Raw genomic sequence first — 16,920 nt, forward strand, 5'->3', positions numbered from 1 at the left:
GGCAGGCAAGGGGTACTGATTGTGGATGATCAGCCATGATCACATTGAATGGCAGTGCTGGCTCGAAGGGCTGAATGGGCTACTCCTGCACCTATTGTCTATGTATCGATGTAACCAACAAGCTATTAAACCTACAACCTCCAAACAGGCTCAAAACTATATAGATAAGGCATGATGTTTGATATTGCACTATTGCTTATTTTTGTGTGTGTGATATATATATAATATATAGTGTAAGAAAATAACTCCAGATGCTGGTACAAATCGAAGGTATTTATTTCACAAAATGCTGGAGTAACTTAGCAGGTCAGGCAGCATCTCAGGAGAGAAGGAATGGGTGACGTTTCGGGTCGAGACCTTTCTTCAGTCTGAAGAAGGGTCTTGACCCGAAACGTCACCCATTCCTTCCCTCCTGAGATGCTGCTTGACCGGCTGAGTTACTCCAGCATTTTGTGTTATATAATATATATATCCTCTGAGTTACTCCAGCATTTTGTGTCCATCTTACACGCGCGCGTGTGGGTACATATACATATACAAATATATACTATTATTTTGAAGATAGACACAAAATTCAGGAGTAACTGCAGGACAAGCAGCACCTTTGAATAGAAGGAATGAGTGACGTTTCGGGTCGAGACCCTCCTTCAGGCTGAGAGTCAGGGGAGAGGGAGACAGAAATGGAAGGGTAAGTTATGAAAACGAGACGTGTAAGGAGACAAAGCTCACATCTAGTGGTGTGAATATCGACTTCTGCAACTTCAAGTAACCCTTGCTTTCCCTGTCTCTCCATCCCAGTCCCCCGACCAGTCTGTCTTCCTAATTAATGTTTTTCTCGATATGTTTAGTTGAAACCTTCCCCTCGCTAACAATGATCTATTCTACATTTTCCTTGATCTCCGTGCCCTTTGATGTCCCATTTTCACACCTTACCCTTCCATATCTGTGTCTCCCTCTCCCCTGACTCTCAGTCTGAAGAAGGGCCCCGACCCGAAACGTCACCCATTCCTTCTCTCCAGAGATGCTGCCTGTCCTGCTGAGTTACTCCTGCATTTTGTGTCTATCTTCAGTGTAAATCAGCATCTGCAGTTCCTTCCTAAGATATTTATTTTGGTGTTTATTATGGGCTTTACAAAGTACTATGTTTACATTTTATTTGTGCTGCTACAAATAAGAATTCAATCGTTCTGCTTCAAGACATGTGACACTTGACTGATTTATTCAAAAATAAAACAAATAGCAGTTTGGGGAAAGACGTGTTTTGAGGTATGTTAGATTTACAAGAAACTAAAAAAAGGGGACTATTGTTATAAGATGTAAACAAACGTACTAATTTTATACATTATAAAATCATTAAACATGTGTTTTTACTAGCACTTGTAGCACATGGAATATTTCAAGTTGACACTTCTGTACAGTCAGTTCTGTTAATAAAATTGTATGATGGTTTTCAGACTTTCACGGCCCATAATATTTTCCCTTCTCCACAGATGCTGCCTGACCCACTGAGTTCCTCCAGCACTTTTTGTTTTTAATGAAATAGAGTCATAGAGTCTGACTGTGTGCAGAAGTGTGAACTTGAAATATTAAATGTGTTATAAGGGCCAGTTAAAACACACTTTGCTCTAGGAAAAACATACCTTTGCACACCGGAGGCGCTCCGCTCCAGTCTCCAGTTGCTTCACAAGTGATGGTGCTTGCACCAATCAATGAATAGCCATCATTGCACAAAAAGTCAACCGACATTCCATACTCCCAGAAGTCTGCTCCACTTGGGCTTGACATCTTCCCATTCTCAAGGGCTGGAAGGTCAGGGCACTTTACAGCTAGCAAGAGAAGCATTTTCATTAATGTCCACAACTGATGTAAGATTTGAGAAGTTTTCCCTCATTTGGAAAGCAACACAAAACCAAAGAGCTGCAGTTTGGACATTTTAAACGAGAGACTGGGGCTGATAGCGGAGAAAGGCTGCGGTCAGATTAACAAAGGATGTCACAATCCGTGGGTCCTAAAATGGCCGCAGGACCTCGTGACCAGCCACAAAAAGTAAAAACCTTACATCCCAGTCTCTAGGTTTTCTGCAAAGCCATGGCCAGAACAAAGGATGGGTATTGGCCATGCAGAAACCTACGAAACCAGGTCGGAGTCCAGACACTGGGGCGCTGACATCAGCATACTCACAATGCCCCAAGCCGACCTAAACAGTTCATCTCAGTGAGGGGGCACAATAGCCCATAGAAAACTACCTGGTAGGTGATGGGAAACCAGTTAACACCCATCACCTCACAACGAAATACCAATTAACACCGTCTGGCCATCCCCGGTATCCCCGAACATAAGCGCAGATCAGAAGAAAAACTCATACATATCTTTTTGAACAAAGAGATTCCAAGATCTGGCGGGAGATAGGACGGGCCAGAAATAGTATAACTGGCCACTACTTTTGGGTGAAAAAGTTAAGTCAACTGAAGTCAAGAAGAGAGTCAGAAGGAAGTCAAACGAATGCAGGAGGAAGAAACGACAGGCAAGAAGCACGAATGCAAGAGAGAGGAACAGGCACGCAACACGAGAAGAAATACTGCAAAACGAACAGCCAGTAACCCCAGTAATAGCCCCATGGTGAGCATGTACTCCAAATCCTACATATCCTGGACATAGTTTAGTGTAGAGGGGAGGGTGGTTGTGAATAAACGTTGGGTGTGTATTAAAATATGTGTTGGTCAAGGTTGCGATGCGTCGTACGTTCCCCATCTTACAGTCGTGTGTATGTCTTGTAGAACTGTGTGTCTAAGAATTCATAAGTAAAAGGGTATTCGTGTATATGTTTTGTGGAACTGTGTGTTTCAAGAAATCAGCGAAAAAGGCATTCGGGTATCTGTCCTGTGGAACTGTGTGTGTTTAATGATTCATAGTTATAAGTATTCGTGTGATTCGGTATGTGTGTTTTATAGACATGTATTATAGAACTGTATAAGTATTCATGGACAATAGTCCCAAGTGCCGAATAAAAGCCTTTTCATTTAAACCCTGGTTTTCAAATCTGGTCTGGTTGAATTTTTCTGCACTATAAGAGCTCCTGCATCTAAGTCCAGTGTCTAGAACCGTAAGGGGTGAGTGGGTCGAACCACTCACGGTGAACCAGTGTGCACGGCCTGGTCAAGGGATCAGAGCAAGGCACGGGGACCTTAGGTCGGGCGAAAGCTCGGCGCAGAAACCCCTTACAGATAATGGCGACCACGAAGGGACACTGGCAGCAGGATGATAGTGTACCAGAAAAGGATTTTAAAACTAGGGACATAATGGACGAGCGCATTGCGGACTATGTGTTTAGTAAGGTGAATATCACCAAACAATGGATGTGTGCGTTATTAGATGACAAGCGCCCACTGGATGCAGCGATCCGGTGGACGGCCAGTACAGCCCATAAGAAAGCTGTGGAAAAGGCGGTCTGGCTGACCTGCTATAAAAGGCAGGTCCAGCTTTTGGACCGTGTGGTTGTGGCACAGGCAGCCCAGATCAGGGACCTTCTTGAGGAGGTAGAGGAGAAGGCTGCGGGAGGGAACCAGTTGATTGAGGCTCTGGACTCTTTAAACAAAGAGCGCCGGGTCGTGACCAACCGCCACGAAACCAGGGTAGAGCTGATGGAGTGTCAGGCTACTGAGGCTATGCTCAGTGAGGGCAGGCTCCGGGGGCAGTGCACTTCCCTGAGCCACCAGCTGGAGACCCAGGAAGAGAACCTCAAGGGGGTTAGGGCAGCCTGTAAAATGGTTTTGGAGGACAGGTCGGAAGGGGCCGACCACGGGGCCTGCCTGCAGGAGATAGAGGGTCTGCGGGGTGCTTTAAATAAAGCAAGCGGGCTGGTCTGTTTGATGAATCCCCCCCACGGGCCAGTCACTAGCGGTTGCGAAGGTCCCGGTTCCGATCCCTAGAAAGACCGTGGTGGCTTCAGCCCCCAAACTCCGCGATCCCCCTAGCTACGAGGCATCCTGGAAAAGGGGTAGTGTAGGGGAAAGAGAGAGAGAGGAGCTCCCGGTAGAATACTCGGCACCGGCACCCATGTGCCCGGTCCTGGAAACCAGACGGGGACCCCCCATGGAGAATGGGGACACAGGACCCATTCAGAGCGCGATCGTGGTGCCCCAAAACTCCCAGCATTTAAGAGCCATGATCGGGCATGTTACAAAATTGTCCGGATCAGGGGACCCCTCACTGCATTTCAGGGAGATAGAACAGACCGCCGCAATCAACGTTTGCGACGAGGGAGAACGGGCAAAATTGTTGCTGTTCTCCCTGGACAGCTCGATCCTCCAATGCCTCTCAGACGAGAGTAAAAGAGGGACCAGGACCTACAATCTCCTGCGGGACGAGGTCCTGGAAGTCTTGGGGGTAGGCGATGAGGGTCCATTTGCCCGATTAGGGAAGACCCTCCAGATGGAGGGAGAACCCCCAAGAGTTTTTGCAGCGCGACTGTGGTCAGTGTATCAGAGCAGTTGCCCGCACGTCCCCGCGCGGGATGACCTGGCCGGGAATGGGAGAGGACAGTGGCTCCGATGCTTGGTGTCAAACAGCCTGGCAACCGTCAGGGAAGAGGCGAAAGCCTGGTTTGATCCCACAAATAGCACGGAGGAGGCAGTTTTAGACCGTCTCACGGTAGGGTATAGAAACACCCGGAGTACGACCACCCGGTTAGTAAAAGGGAAGGTGCACTTAGCGGAGGCTACTGCACCGGCCCAAAAGGGGTGGCGACAGGAGGGTAACCCTACCGCACAGTCAAAGTGTTTCATGTGCGGTAAGGTGGGGCACTGGCGAAAAGATTGCAGGGTCCAAATTAAGGAAGATAGGGTTGGCACCACCCAGCGAGCCGATGTCCCAGTTAAGCCCGAGATCATCGAGACAATGATCGAGGTGATGCGGTCCCTCATGACAGCACAGGGGAAGGTGGCAGTCGCTACCGGCTCCCCGGGTACGGGAGGGACACTGGACATTCCCCAATTACATCAGCCCGCACAGCCCGCCTATCTGTGTCCTCTCCGCTACGATGCATGGAAGAGGCCACTTGTGGAGATGGTAGTGGAGAGGCAAAGGGGCAATTATCTGTTGGACACGGGGCTTCATGCACCGTGGTCCACACAGAGGAACCCTTTGACTCTCCCCTGTCCACAGGGGTCCCTTTCGCACTGGCGGGGTTCACAGGGAAGGAACAGGCTGGCGCGCGTTCCATCCCGCTGTCCGTTCATTTGGGGACACTCCATACCACATGGGAGTGTATCCTGATGAAGTGGACAGAAGGGGGTGGGAAGGGGATCATTGGTTCCGATTTTCTAGTAAGCCATGGGATCCTCATGGACTTACGGAACCACTGCCTTTGGGTGGACAAGGATGGTAAAGGGGAGATAATAGTAATTAGGGGAAAGGAGGGGAAAGGGACTCTGTGCACCATGAAGCCGCCCGAGGGTTACAACCTCGAGTGCATGGTGGCAGAGGTCCCGGCCGAACTACAAGTGTGTGCGGAGCAACCTGAACGCGTTTGCGACCCACAAACACGAGTGTGGTAGAGTAGTGGGGTTCGAGGTCAGCATAGACGGGGACCCCATGATCAGACCCCAGAGGCAGTACAATTTCCCCAAGGAGGCAGAACCCGATTTGGAGATAGCCATATCTTCATTGGTGCAGCAGGGCGTACTGAGGCCAATAGCCACACACGTGAACTCTCCATTGTGGCCGGTTAGGAAACCGGATAACTCATGGAGGGCTACGGTGGACTACCGGGTCCTCAACAGTAACATCCCCGCCTGCGCACCCACGGTGGCAGCAGTTGCGGACCTCATCGGAAGTATACCAGCATCCGCGACCACGTTCACGGTGCTGGATTTTTCCAATGGGTTTTGGTCCATTCCGCTACGGCGGGAGGACCAGTACAAGTTTGCCTTTACTTTTAAAGGGCAACAGTACACCTGGAACTGCTTACCACAGGGTTTCCACAACAGCCCCAGCATTTTTCACCAGTGTATGGCGGATAGCCTGAGGGAGTTTAGCCAGCGCCACCAGGTCGTGCAGTATGTGGACGACCTCCTTTTGTTCACAGACACAAAGGAGGAGCACGGTCCACTGCTGACCGAGTTGTTGGAGCTGCTGGCTTGGAAGGGTTTTAAAATAAATCCGAAAAAGGCACGGATCGGTCTGCCAGAAGTAAAATTCTTGGGTCTGACCATCCACGCCGGGGAAAGGGCCATAGATCAGGCTAGGAGGGAGTCAGTGCAGGAGTTGCCAATTCCCTTTACAATCACGGGTGTGAGGTCTTTCCTGGGACTGACCGGGTATTGCAGAGACTTCATCGAGGACTACGCGGCCACCGCAGCCCCGCTACTCCGACTCCTACACAAGGGAGTGGAGTGGTCTTGGGATGTGGGTTGCCAGGCCGTGTTCGAGAAGTTAAAAGGGGATCTGCAAACCGCACCAGCCTTAGGAGCCGTAGATGGGGAGAAAGGGTTTTCACTGGAGGTGGCAGCCAGTGGGGACAGCCTGAGTACCGTGCTGCTGCAGGAACGTGTGGCACGGTAGGCTGCGACCAGTGGTGTACTCCTCTAGGGTGCTCACCGATGTGGAGAGGAGTTTCTCCAATTGCGAGAGGCACCTTTTAGCCACGCATTGGGCTGTGAAGAGGGCTTTAATCTTCACAGGTACCTCTCCAATCACTCTCCTCACCCATCACACACCCACCCAGATGCTTCTGGATGGAAGGATCAAGGATGGGACTGTCAGCAGCGCTCGCATCTCGCGCTGGACCCTCCTCCTGTCACAGATGGATCTGAAGATTGAAGGTCTGTGCGAGCCCAAGCTCACGGCCAATTTGGTATATCCCGGAACGGCCCATCGGTGTTCCGTGGAGGGGGTCTGGGACGTCGACATAGGTCTACGGGCTGGGATCCATCCCACAGGCCGGGAGATCTATGTGGACGGCTCCAGTACGGTGTCAGCTGGCGAACGACTCATGGGGTGTGGAGTTTATGACCCCGAGGTAGGCATTGCCTTGGCAATTAAGCTCCCCAGTCCCATGAGCGCGCAGCAGGCTGAGCTGTCCGCGGTGGCGTACGTTAGCACCCACCCAGAGAGGTTCCCAACCCCGTACACGATCTGCTCGGTCAGTATGTTCACCTGCAATTCGTGTACCGAGTACCTGGCCATCTGGTCCCGTCGCGGATACACTTCTTCAGACGGGAGGCCGTTAACCGTTAAGCCCCTGCTAGAGCAGATCTTGGCCGCAGTAGGGGAGGTCTTCATTCATAAGGTGAAGGCCCATTCCACCACAGAGCCCCGGTGGGAAGGCAACAAGCAGGCAGACGCCCTGGCTAAGGAGGGCGCCTGCAGTGGCATTTTCTGGGACCCCTATGGGCACAGGCAGATAGCAGCGATCCAGGGTAAGGAGGGTAACGTCGGGACCCCAAAGGTCACATTGCCTCTGGACCTGAGGACCGTCCAAGCTCAGGATCCTGCTTTAAAAGCCGTCCTCAGAGCTGTTAGCGAGGGCAAGCAGGTAGAGGGTCTCTACGGTAAGGAGACCCTCTCTGTAAAAGAAGGCATGCTCTTCCATGCCGAACAGTGGGTTGTGCCACAGCAGCACAGGAGGGAGTTCCTCCAGCTGGCACATGAGGGTCCAGGGGCAGGGCACCCCGGACCGGAGGTTACGTGGCAGCGGGTAGAGCAGGCGGGATGGTGGCCGGGGCTTAGGGACGAGGTCCGTGAGTTCTGTGCCAGCTGCCTCGTCTGTGCTGCCAATAACCCAGACCCCCAGAAAAGGAAAGTGCCCATGGGACACGTCAGGAGGGTGGAGGGACCATGGCAGTCGATCCAGATCGACTACATCGGGCCCTTGCCCACCACCCAAGGAGGCTATAAGTACTGCCTCGTCCTCATTGACGTGTTCTCTAAGTGGGTGGAGGCTTTCCCCTGTAAGACAGCTACAGCACTGGGGACTGCCAAGATCCTGGTCCGGGAGGTGTTCTCGCGGTGGGGGCTCCCTCGTTTTGTGGAGTCCGACCAAGGGAGTCATTTCACCGGACAGGTGATGCAGAACACCCTCATGCTCCTGGGCATTGAGGGGAAGTGACACGTAGCCCACAATCCCCAGTCATCAGGGATTGTGGAGCGCATGAACAGGACCCTGAAAGAAAGGTTGAGGAAGGAGGCTATGGGCTCGCCCCAAAAATGGGCGGAGGTCCTGCCTCTAGTCCTCATGGGGATCAGGGCCAGCCAGTCTAAGAGCACGGGATATTCCCCGTACGAGCTGATGACTGGCAGGGTTATGCGCACTCCCACCCATGTTCTGGCCCCGGTGCTCACGGAGGGTCAGCTCGAAGAGATTAAGAGGGACAGGTTTGTCCAGAACCTCTTCGAGCATCTGAAGCAGGTCCACGGGCAGGCGGCTGGGAACATGGGTAGGCAGCACCTGGGTAACAAGCTGTTGCTGGAGCCGCGCAAGCTGCAGGAGTGGGAGGTAGGAGAATTAGTAATGGTTCGGAACTACGCTAGGGTAGGTAGTTTCGAACCACTCTACACGGGGCCCTACAGCATTGTAGATAAAGCCAGCCCCATGGTCTACGCCGTGAAGATGCCCCGGCGGAGTAAGTGGTTCCATGTCAATCAATGTAAATTGTACAGGCCGGGGGCACAGGGGTCAACCACAGGGGCCAGCCCTGTGAGTGGGGACTCGGAGCCAAGAATGAGGCAGGCCACGCAGACAGGTAAGGTTGCCTGCGTGAGGGGGGAGGACATTCTCCAGGAATGGAGGGTCTCCCGTTTTGGGTGGGATTCGGACGAGGAAGAGCCTGATCAGCTCGACCAGGGGCTGGATCCCATTACGGAGGAAGAGGAGTCGGAGGGAGAGGACAGTAACGTCCCCGACTCAAGCACCAGGAAGGCGGGGGTAGCGAGCGAAGGCTCACCACCTGTAGATACAGGCAGAGTGAGGCCGGATGCCGCGGGTATACCCAGCACCAAGGGGGCAGAGCTGGATGAGGAAGGGCCAGGGTCGGCAGCTGCGGGGGGTACACGAGCTGCGGCACGGCAGGAACCGGTCCTCAGCCAGGCTGTCCAGGGGGGAGTGCCTAAGGTGATCCTCCGTAGGTCCAGCAGGAAACCCCAACTTAGGAAGTTTTGGCCAGAGGTCAATCACGCCCCGAGGTACGGGAGCCAAGTAGGGAGGAGGGAGCTAACGTCTCGGAGGGGACCTAGCCCCCGCCAGGCAGCGACAGGCTGCGGAGGATCAAAGGTGGGAGACAGCGTGGTGCAGCCGCAGGAGACGACCCGCTGCAGCCCTGACAGGGATTAGCTGAGCCGCCCGGGGAAGGCGGCGCTGTATTATATTTTAGATAAGGATAAGCTATTTTAGATATGGATAAGCTATTTAAGATATTTTAGGTAATATAGATAAGGATAGGTATTTTAGATAAGGATAAGCTATTTTTGATAAGGATAAGCTATTTAAGATAAGTTTTGTGGGGATAGTTAGCGTTTAAATAAAGTTGATGCGTCCAGGATGTGTGGGTGTGGGGTGCAGGCTGGGGGTCAAGAGACCCGCTCGCAGAGGCGTTAACAAAGCCAAGCGCTCCCCAAGAGGCTGGCTATACCATTCTTCTTTATCTGTTTTCTGGAGTGGAAGGAGGCACTCGTATGGTGGATCTTTGCCACGGCGATCGGATGTGGGTGGACCTATCGGGGCCGCACCAAGGACATCATCGTCTACGGCTGCTCCGAAGACACGGCTCCCATCGCGACCGATGGGACTGGAAGGAGAGAAGCGGAGGAGACCGCAGTTCACTTCCATGAAGGCCGGTGGCCGGGGTGGCTGGGATCGAACTCTTCAGAGTATTCCAGCGCCCCAGGTTTTGCTTATCGGGACACCTCATTATTGTGCCCGAGAGTCAAGATCATCGCCCAAAAGATCAGCGCCACCGTTGGCAAAAGGATCTGCCTGGTATGTACGGGGAAGGTCCCCACGAGCAGGCGGTGGTGGCTGAGGAAAACGAGCAGGACAATGGCCAACTCCACTGTTGAGTGGGAGAGACTTGACAACAACACTCACAGAACTATTTCTGGGACTAAAGAACAGTTGAGTGTGTGTTGGGACAAATGGTGGGAACCGGATGAGGGGATTTATATGTGTATGTGGGGTTCGAGGTATCGTTGCCCCATGGGCAACAGCATATTTTTCCAGAGACAGTGGCAGGATGACGGTAAGGGAATGAGGTGGGATGTTAGCTCGCGGGCTTGTGCAGTCCCCCTTTCCCCGATCCCGGTAAACGCCACTGAACTCATCACCAGACCACGTATAACACCTCCCACAGTACCACTGGCAGTAGCACAGGAGGGTGAGTGCCCAAAAACCACTAAGGGGCCCGGGAATGGCCTGGTACTGATACCGACTGACCAGGTATTGTACCAGGGGGTGCACTACGCGGTAGCCTCGGTGATTTTAAACCTCACCGAGGTGCGGTTGCCGGAGTGGTGCCCCAGGGAAACTGAAAGACTAACCGGGTATATCAGGGAGAATGGAGAGACCGTTACGTGCGGGTGGGCGAGCAGGATCCAGCCGCAAGCTGCTAGGAGGACGGGCCCCCTCTGCACAGAGTAGACTGTGTTTTATATTGTCCCCTTCAAATTTGTATAAACTGTGTTTTTGTATTGTCCTCTTCGAATTCTTATCAAGAGTGATTGTGTAGGAATGTACAAAATGTATTGTTTTGCTGTTGTGTTGTTTTCATGTCCTACATTAAAGCTGACACCAGTAGGAGGATGGCGGAGGCATCGGCCTGGGATGAGGTGTAGGTGTATATGTCTGACATGAAAATGTACATACTTGTAATATAGTTTTGCCCGGGACACGGGCAGTAAATGTCAGCCTAAGAGATGGGGACTGTACGTTCGCAATGAAACACTAGTTTAGTTAAAACCTCAGGGGTCTGGATATGGAGAATCGGGAAAACATTGCTCAACCACATTATTTAATTGATTCGATAAGCTGGGGTTATGCAAATCAACAGGAGGGACTGTAAGATTTGAGAAGTTTTCCCTCATTTGGAAAGCAACACAAAACCAAAGAGCTGCAGTTTGGACATTTTAAACGAGAGACTGGGGCTGATAGCGGAGAAAGGCTGCGGTCAGATTAACAAAGGATGTCACAATCCGTGGGTCCTAAAATGGCCGCAGGACCTCGTGACCAGCCACAAAAAGTAAAAACCTTACATCCCAGTCTCTAGGTTTTCTGCAAAGCCATGGCCAGAACAAAGGATGGGTATTGGCCATGCAGAAACCTACGAAACCAGGTCGGAGTCCAGACACTGGGGCGCTGACATCAGCATACTCACAATGCCCCAAGCCGACCTAAACAGTTCATCTCAGTGAGGGGGCACAATAGCCCATAGAAAACTACCTGGTAGGTGATGGGAAACCAGTTAACACCCATCACCTCACAATGAAATACCAATTAACACCGTCTGGCCATCCCCGGTATCCCCGAACATAAGCGCAGATCAGAAGAAAAACTCATACATATCTTTTTGAACAAAGAGATTCCAAGATCTGGCGGGAGATAGGACGGGTCAGAAATAGTATAACTGGCCACTACTTTTGGGTGAAAAAGTTAAGTCAAGAAGCGCAGAGAAAACCGGGTTCGAAGTCAACTGAAGTCAAGAAGAGAGTCAGAAGGAAGTCAAACGAATGCAGGAGGAAGAAACGACAGGCAAGAAGCACGAATGCAAGAGAGAGGAACAGGCACGCAACACGAGGAGAAATACTGCAAAACGAACAGCCAGTAACCCCAGTAATAGCCCCATGGTGAGCATGTACTCCAAATCCTACATATCCTGGACATAGTTTAGTGTAGAGGGGAGGGTGGTTGTGAATAAACGTTGGGTGTGTATTAAAATATGTGTTGGTCAAGGTTGCGATGCGTCGTACGTTCCCCATCTTACAGTCGTGTGTATGTCTTGTAGAACTGTGTGTCTAAGAATTCATAAGTAAAAGGGTATTCGTGTATATGTTTTGTGGAACTGTGTGTTTCAAGAAATCAGCGAAAAAGGCATTCGGGTATCTGTCCTGTGGAACTGTGTGTGTTTAATGATTCATAGTTATAAGTATTCGTGTGATTCGGTATGTGTGTTTTATAGACATGTATTATAGAACTGTATAAGTATTCATGGACAATAGTCCCAAGTGCTGAATAAAAGCCTTTTCATTTAAACCCTGGTTTTCAAATCTGGTCTGGTTGAATTTTTCTGCACTATAAGAGCTCCTGCACCTAAGTTCAGTGTCTAGAACCGTAAGGGGTGAGTGGGTCGAACCACTCACGGTGAACCAGTGTGCACGGCCTGGTCAAGGGATCAGAGCAAGGCACGGGGACCTTAGGTCGGGCGAAAGCTCGGCGCAGGAACCCCTTACACTGATCAGCATTAACATCATGATTAAAATATGCATCAGCTTACTGACAGTGTATGGCAAAGCAGCTCCATAAAACCCAGCCAATTTCAGTCTGAAGAAGGGTCTCGATCCAAAACGTCATCCATTCCTTCTCTCCAGAGATGCTGCCCTTCCCGCTGAGTTACTCCAACATTTTGTGTTTATCTTCGATTTAAACCAGCATCTGTAGTTCTTTCCTACACAATCTCCTCCTCTCCCCTGCACATGCAACCAGTGTTGACCAAGTCCAATCACCTATCACCAACCAGGAACTCAATCTGACCAAAACCAAGATGCAGGGACAGACAGGCAGAGAACACAAACAATCTGGGTAACTTGCTCTCAGTCAATCCAGGTGACCACTCCAGCTCGAAATGTTCTCATTCTCCACGAAACAATGAGTGTGGAGAGCTCAGGATCTCATCTCAAAAACTCAGTTGGAATCTACGCCTTTGGATAGAAAAGTGAAAAGGGCCCACCAATATCCAGTGCCCCACTCCTAATCTACAAAGATCCACTGGCAGCGACCCAGTGCCTGATGGCTTGGGAACCAGGAAGGGAATTGAGAATTACCTACAATTTGTTTTCCCAACTCAATTATCAAGGAGTTTCAAGGACTCTCCCCTCGTCCCTGACCCCCACTGTTCCCCTTCCCCCCACCCCCACTCTCTCTTCCCCCAACCACCCCCCACCCCTGCTGTCCCCCTTCCCAGTCCCACTCTCCCCCTACTCTCTCCTCACCCACTCTCTCTCCTCCCCCTTTCCCCACCACCCCCTTTCTCCCACTATCTCTTTCCCCCACCACCCCCCCATTCTCTCCTCCACCCACCCTCACCCTACCCCTTCCATCCACCCACCCTTCCCTCCACCCACTCGGCCCCCACGTCCACTCCCCTCCGTGGATACGTTGGCGGCGAATGGCACTTATCGAGCGTGCGGGGAGGAGGAGGGAGCCCCGGACTACTCGAGGCGGGTAGCGGCGGAGGTGGGACTACTCGAGGCGGGCGGCGGAGGTGGGACTATTCGAGGCGGGCAGCGGCGGGTCTGGGAGAGTGGGGAGGGGAGGGGAGGGAAGAGAAGCGAGAGGAGAGAGGCGCGGCGGGAGGCGAGCACAAGATGGCGGAGCGTGAGGAGGCCGCCATCTTTCTGAAGTCGCGACGGGGCCGTCGGTGGAAGCGGCCGCTGAAGGAGGAGAAGAAGAAGCTGCCCGATGCGCTGCGGCCTGTGTGCGGTGACGGTGCGGGGCGCTGGGCACGGGCGGGAGGGGGGGCTCGAGGACGCCGTGGCGTGGGTTGAAGGGACGGAAGGGAAGGATGAGGACCATCAGTCCGACCACCCCCCTCCTGCTCGGGAGACAGTGCCCCCCGGGTGTGGGAGAGCGGGGAGAGTGTGGGGAGTGAGGGGAGTGAGGGCGGTGATTGCGGGCGGGCGGCTCCACTAACGGCGGCCATCTTGTTTGTGGGAGTGAGGAGGGGCCGTGACGTGCGTGGTGATGTCAGACTCACAGCACTTGGAAAAAATGTGTTTAGAAATGAGAGTTTTAAAGTTTAAAATGTCTGTAACTTAAAAGATATTCGGCCATTGACAATTAAGCTCTCGCGGGCCACATAAAATGACGTGGTGGGCCGGATTCGGCCCGCGGGCCTCGAGTTTGACACATGTGCATTACAGGAAGGATGTGGAGGCTTTGGAAAGGGGGCAGAGCAGTTGATGAGAACAGTGCCTGAATTAGGGGCTGGTAGCGACAGGCAGAGTTTGCACAGATCAGCAACGTTTTCACAAGTTCTAGGAGTAGTATTAGGCCATTCGGCCCATCGAGTCTCCTCCGCCATTCAATCATGGCTGATCTCTGCCTCCTATCCCATTTTCCTGCCTTCTCCCCATAACGCTTGACACATGTTCTAATCAAGAATTTGTCCATCTCTGCCTTAAAAATATTCACTGACTTGGCCTCCACAGCCCTCTGTGGCAATGAGTTCCACAGATTCACCACCCACTGACTCAAGAAATGTCTCCTCATCTCCTTCATAAAAGAACGACCTTTAATTCTGAGGCTGTGCCCTCTAATCCTAGACTCTCCCACTAGTGGAAACATCCTCTCCACATCCACTCTATCCAGGCCTTTCATTATTCTGTAAGATTCAATGAGGTCCCCCCTCAACCTTCTAAACTCCAGTGAGTACAGGCCCAGTGCTGACACACGCTCATCATATGTTAATCCACTCATTCCTGGGATCGTTCTTGTAAACCTCCTCTGGACCCTCTCCAGACCCAGCACATCCTTCCTCAGATATGGGGCCGAAATTTGCTCATACTATTCAAATGCGGCCTGACCAGCGCCTTATACAGCCTCAGCATTACACCCGTTTTTGGCCGGGGGGGACTCGGTGGGCCGAAGGGCCTGTTTCCGTGCTGTATCCCTAAAGTCTAATGTCCTGTAGATAGGCATCATGGTTGGGGCGGAGGAGATGGGCGGAAGGGCCCGTGTCTGTGCCATTACACGCTGTGCTTCTATCACCTGTACAGTTGGGAGCGGGCGAGCTCCAGTTCCCAGTGTGGGTGCAGGAAATGGTTCCGTCTCCAGTCAAGGTGTAGCCCGGATCACAGGAATAATGGGCCTGTTGTCCGTCCGTCCACTCTCCTTGCGGCCGCACAGCGCCATTGTCCACTGGTGGTGGATGGCCACACGTTACTGTAAGACAGAGACACACCTGTCACACCCATGGTAACGAGCAGTATCCTTCACTGACCGTCTCAGCTAACAATGATCCATTCTCCATTTCCCTTGGACTGCGTCCCCTTTGATCTGTCATTTTCACACCATACCTTTCTATATCTCTGTCTCCCTGTCCCCTGACTCTCAGTCTAAAGAAGGGTCTGGTCCCGAAACGTCACCTATTCCTTTTCTCCTCCGGTCACCCCCCTCCCCCGTCATCCCCCCTCCCCCGTCATCCCCCCTCCCCCATCATCCTCCCTCCCCCCCTCCCCCGTCACCCCCCCCTCCCCCGTCATCCCCCCTCCCCCGTCATCCCCCCTCCCCCTGGTCCCGGTGACAGGAATGTCCAGCGGCCACTCACTGCGACAACTCCGGGCGGCCTTGGTCCATCCGTTGCCGGTGCAGAGTGCCCGTCCACTGCCAAACAGCTCGTAGCTGGAAGAACAAACAGGTGGACACAGAAATGTCCCCGTTTATATAAAAAATAACGTCACGGAGTCACACAGCATGGAAAACAGGCCCTTCAGCCCAACCCGTCCACGCTGTCCAACATGTCCCATCTACACTCGTCCCATTTGCCCGCATTTGGCCAAATCCCTCCAACCCTTTCCTATCTATGTACCCGTCCAAATGTCCCTTAGATAGTCCGTGCCTCCACTACCATGTTGTGTAAAGGGGCAATCACATTTGGAGGGTCTGCAATGTAAACATAGTGTGGTGGTGAGTGTCTGCTTACCCTTCATTGCAGCGGTATCGAACCCATTGGCGATAGTTGTAGTTGTTCCCAATGTGTTTGCCGTTCTCTAATCTTGGTGGTTCGCCACAAGGTGCACCTGCAGAAAGCACAAACAGTCACTCCACATTCCCTCTACCCGTCCTCATCAGATGAGTTGCTCTTCCGTTACAATTCCAACTCTTTAAAACCATTCTCACGTGTTGGCCTGCACAACGTACAAACACCAACCCAATGTACCGGACCCAACAACATGCAGAACCAACGTTGCCACGTTAATCACTATTTCTGTGCACCTTTTCTCAACGCCAAAGAACTTGATTCTTGCTTCACGGCTCCATGTTTATCCACAGATGCTGCCTGATCCGCTGAGTTGTAAATTTCCCCAGTGTGGGACAAATAAAGGAAGAATGGGTGACGTTTCGGGTCGAGGACCTTCCTTCAGACTGGAGGTTTTCCAGCACTTTGTGGCTTTGATTATGTTGGCTGCTTTCCCGAGGCAGCGTGAAAGTGTAGATGGAGTCAATGGTGGGGAGTGTGGTGTGTGTGTGTGTGGGCTACATCTACAATGGTGGGGAGTGTGGTGTGTGTGTGTGTGTGTGGGCTGGGCTACATCTACAATGGTGGGGAGTGTGGTGTGTGTGATGGGCTGGGCTACATCTACAATGGTGGGGAGTGTGGTGTGTGTGTGTGTGTGTGTGGGCTACATCTACAATGGTGGGGAGTGTGGTGTGGGTGTGTGTGTGTGTGGGCTACATCTACAATGGTGGGGAGTGTGGTGTGTGTGATGGGCTGGGCTACATCTACAATGGTGGGGAGTGTGGTGTGTGTGTGTGTGGGCTACATCTACAATGGTGGGGAGTGTGGTGTGTGTGGGCTACATCTACAATGGTGGGGAGTGTGGTGTGTGTGTGTGTGGGCTACATCTACAATGGTGGGGAGTGTGGTGTGTGTGGGCTACATCTACAATGGTGGGGAGTGTGGTGTGTGTGTGTGTGTGGGCTACATCTACAATGAT

General features: G+C 52.2%; 1 protein-coding gene across 1 annotated transcript in view; it reads right to left on the bottom strand.

Moving 5' to 3' along the window:
• LOC144605185 (C4b-binding protein alpha chain-like) overlaps positions 1 to 15,104 on the bottom strand; it is a 78,276-nt gene extending 63,172 nt beyond the window's left edge. The window contains exons 1-2 of the mRNA XM_078420279.1: positions 14,972 to 15,104; positions 1,641 to 1,826 (exon numbers count right to left, since the gene is read on the bottom strand). Coding sequence (XP_078276405.1) covers positions 1,641 to 1,785 — 145 coding nt within the window. The 5' untranslated portion in view covers positions 1,786 to 1,826; positions 14,972 to 15,104. The remainder of the gene's footprint in view (positions 1 to 1,640; positions 1,827 to 14,971) is intronic.
• Positions 15,105 to 16,920: the final 1,816 nt, after the last annotated feature.

This window comes from Rhinoraja longicauda, chromosome 24 (assembly GCF_053455715.1).
Source record: "Rhinoraja longicauda isolate Sanriku21f chromosome 24, sRhiLon1.1, whole genome shotgun sequence".
NCBI lineage: Eukaryota > Metazoa > Chordata > Chondrichthyes > Rajiformes > Arhynchobatidae > Rhinoraja > Rhinoraja longicauda.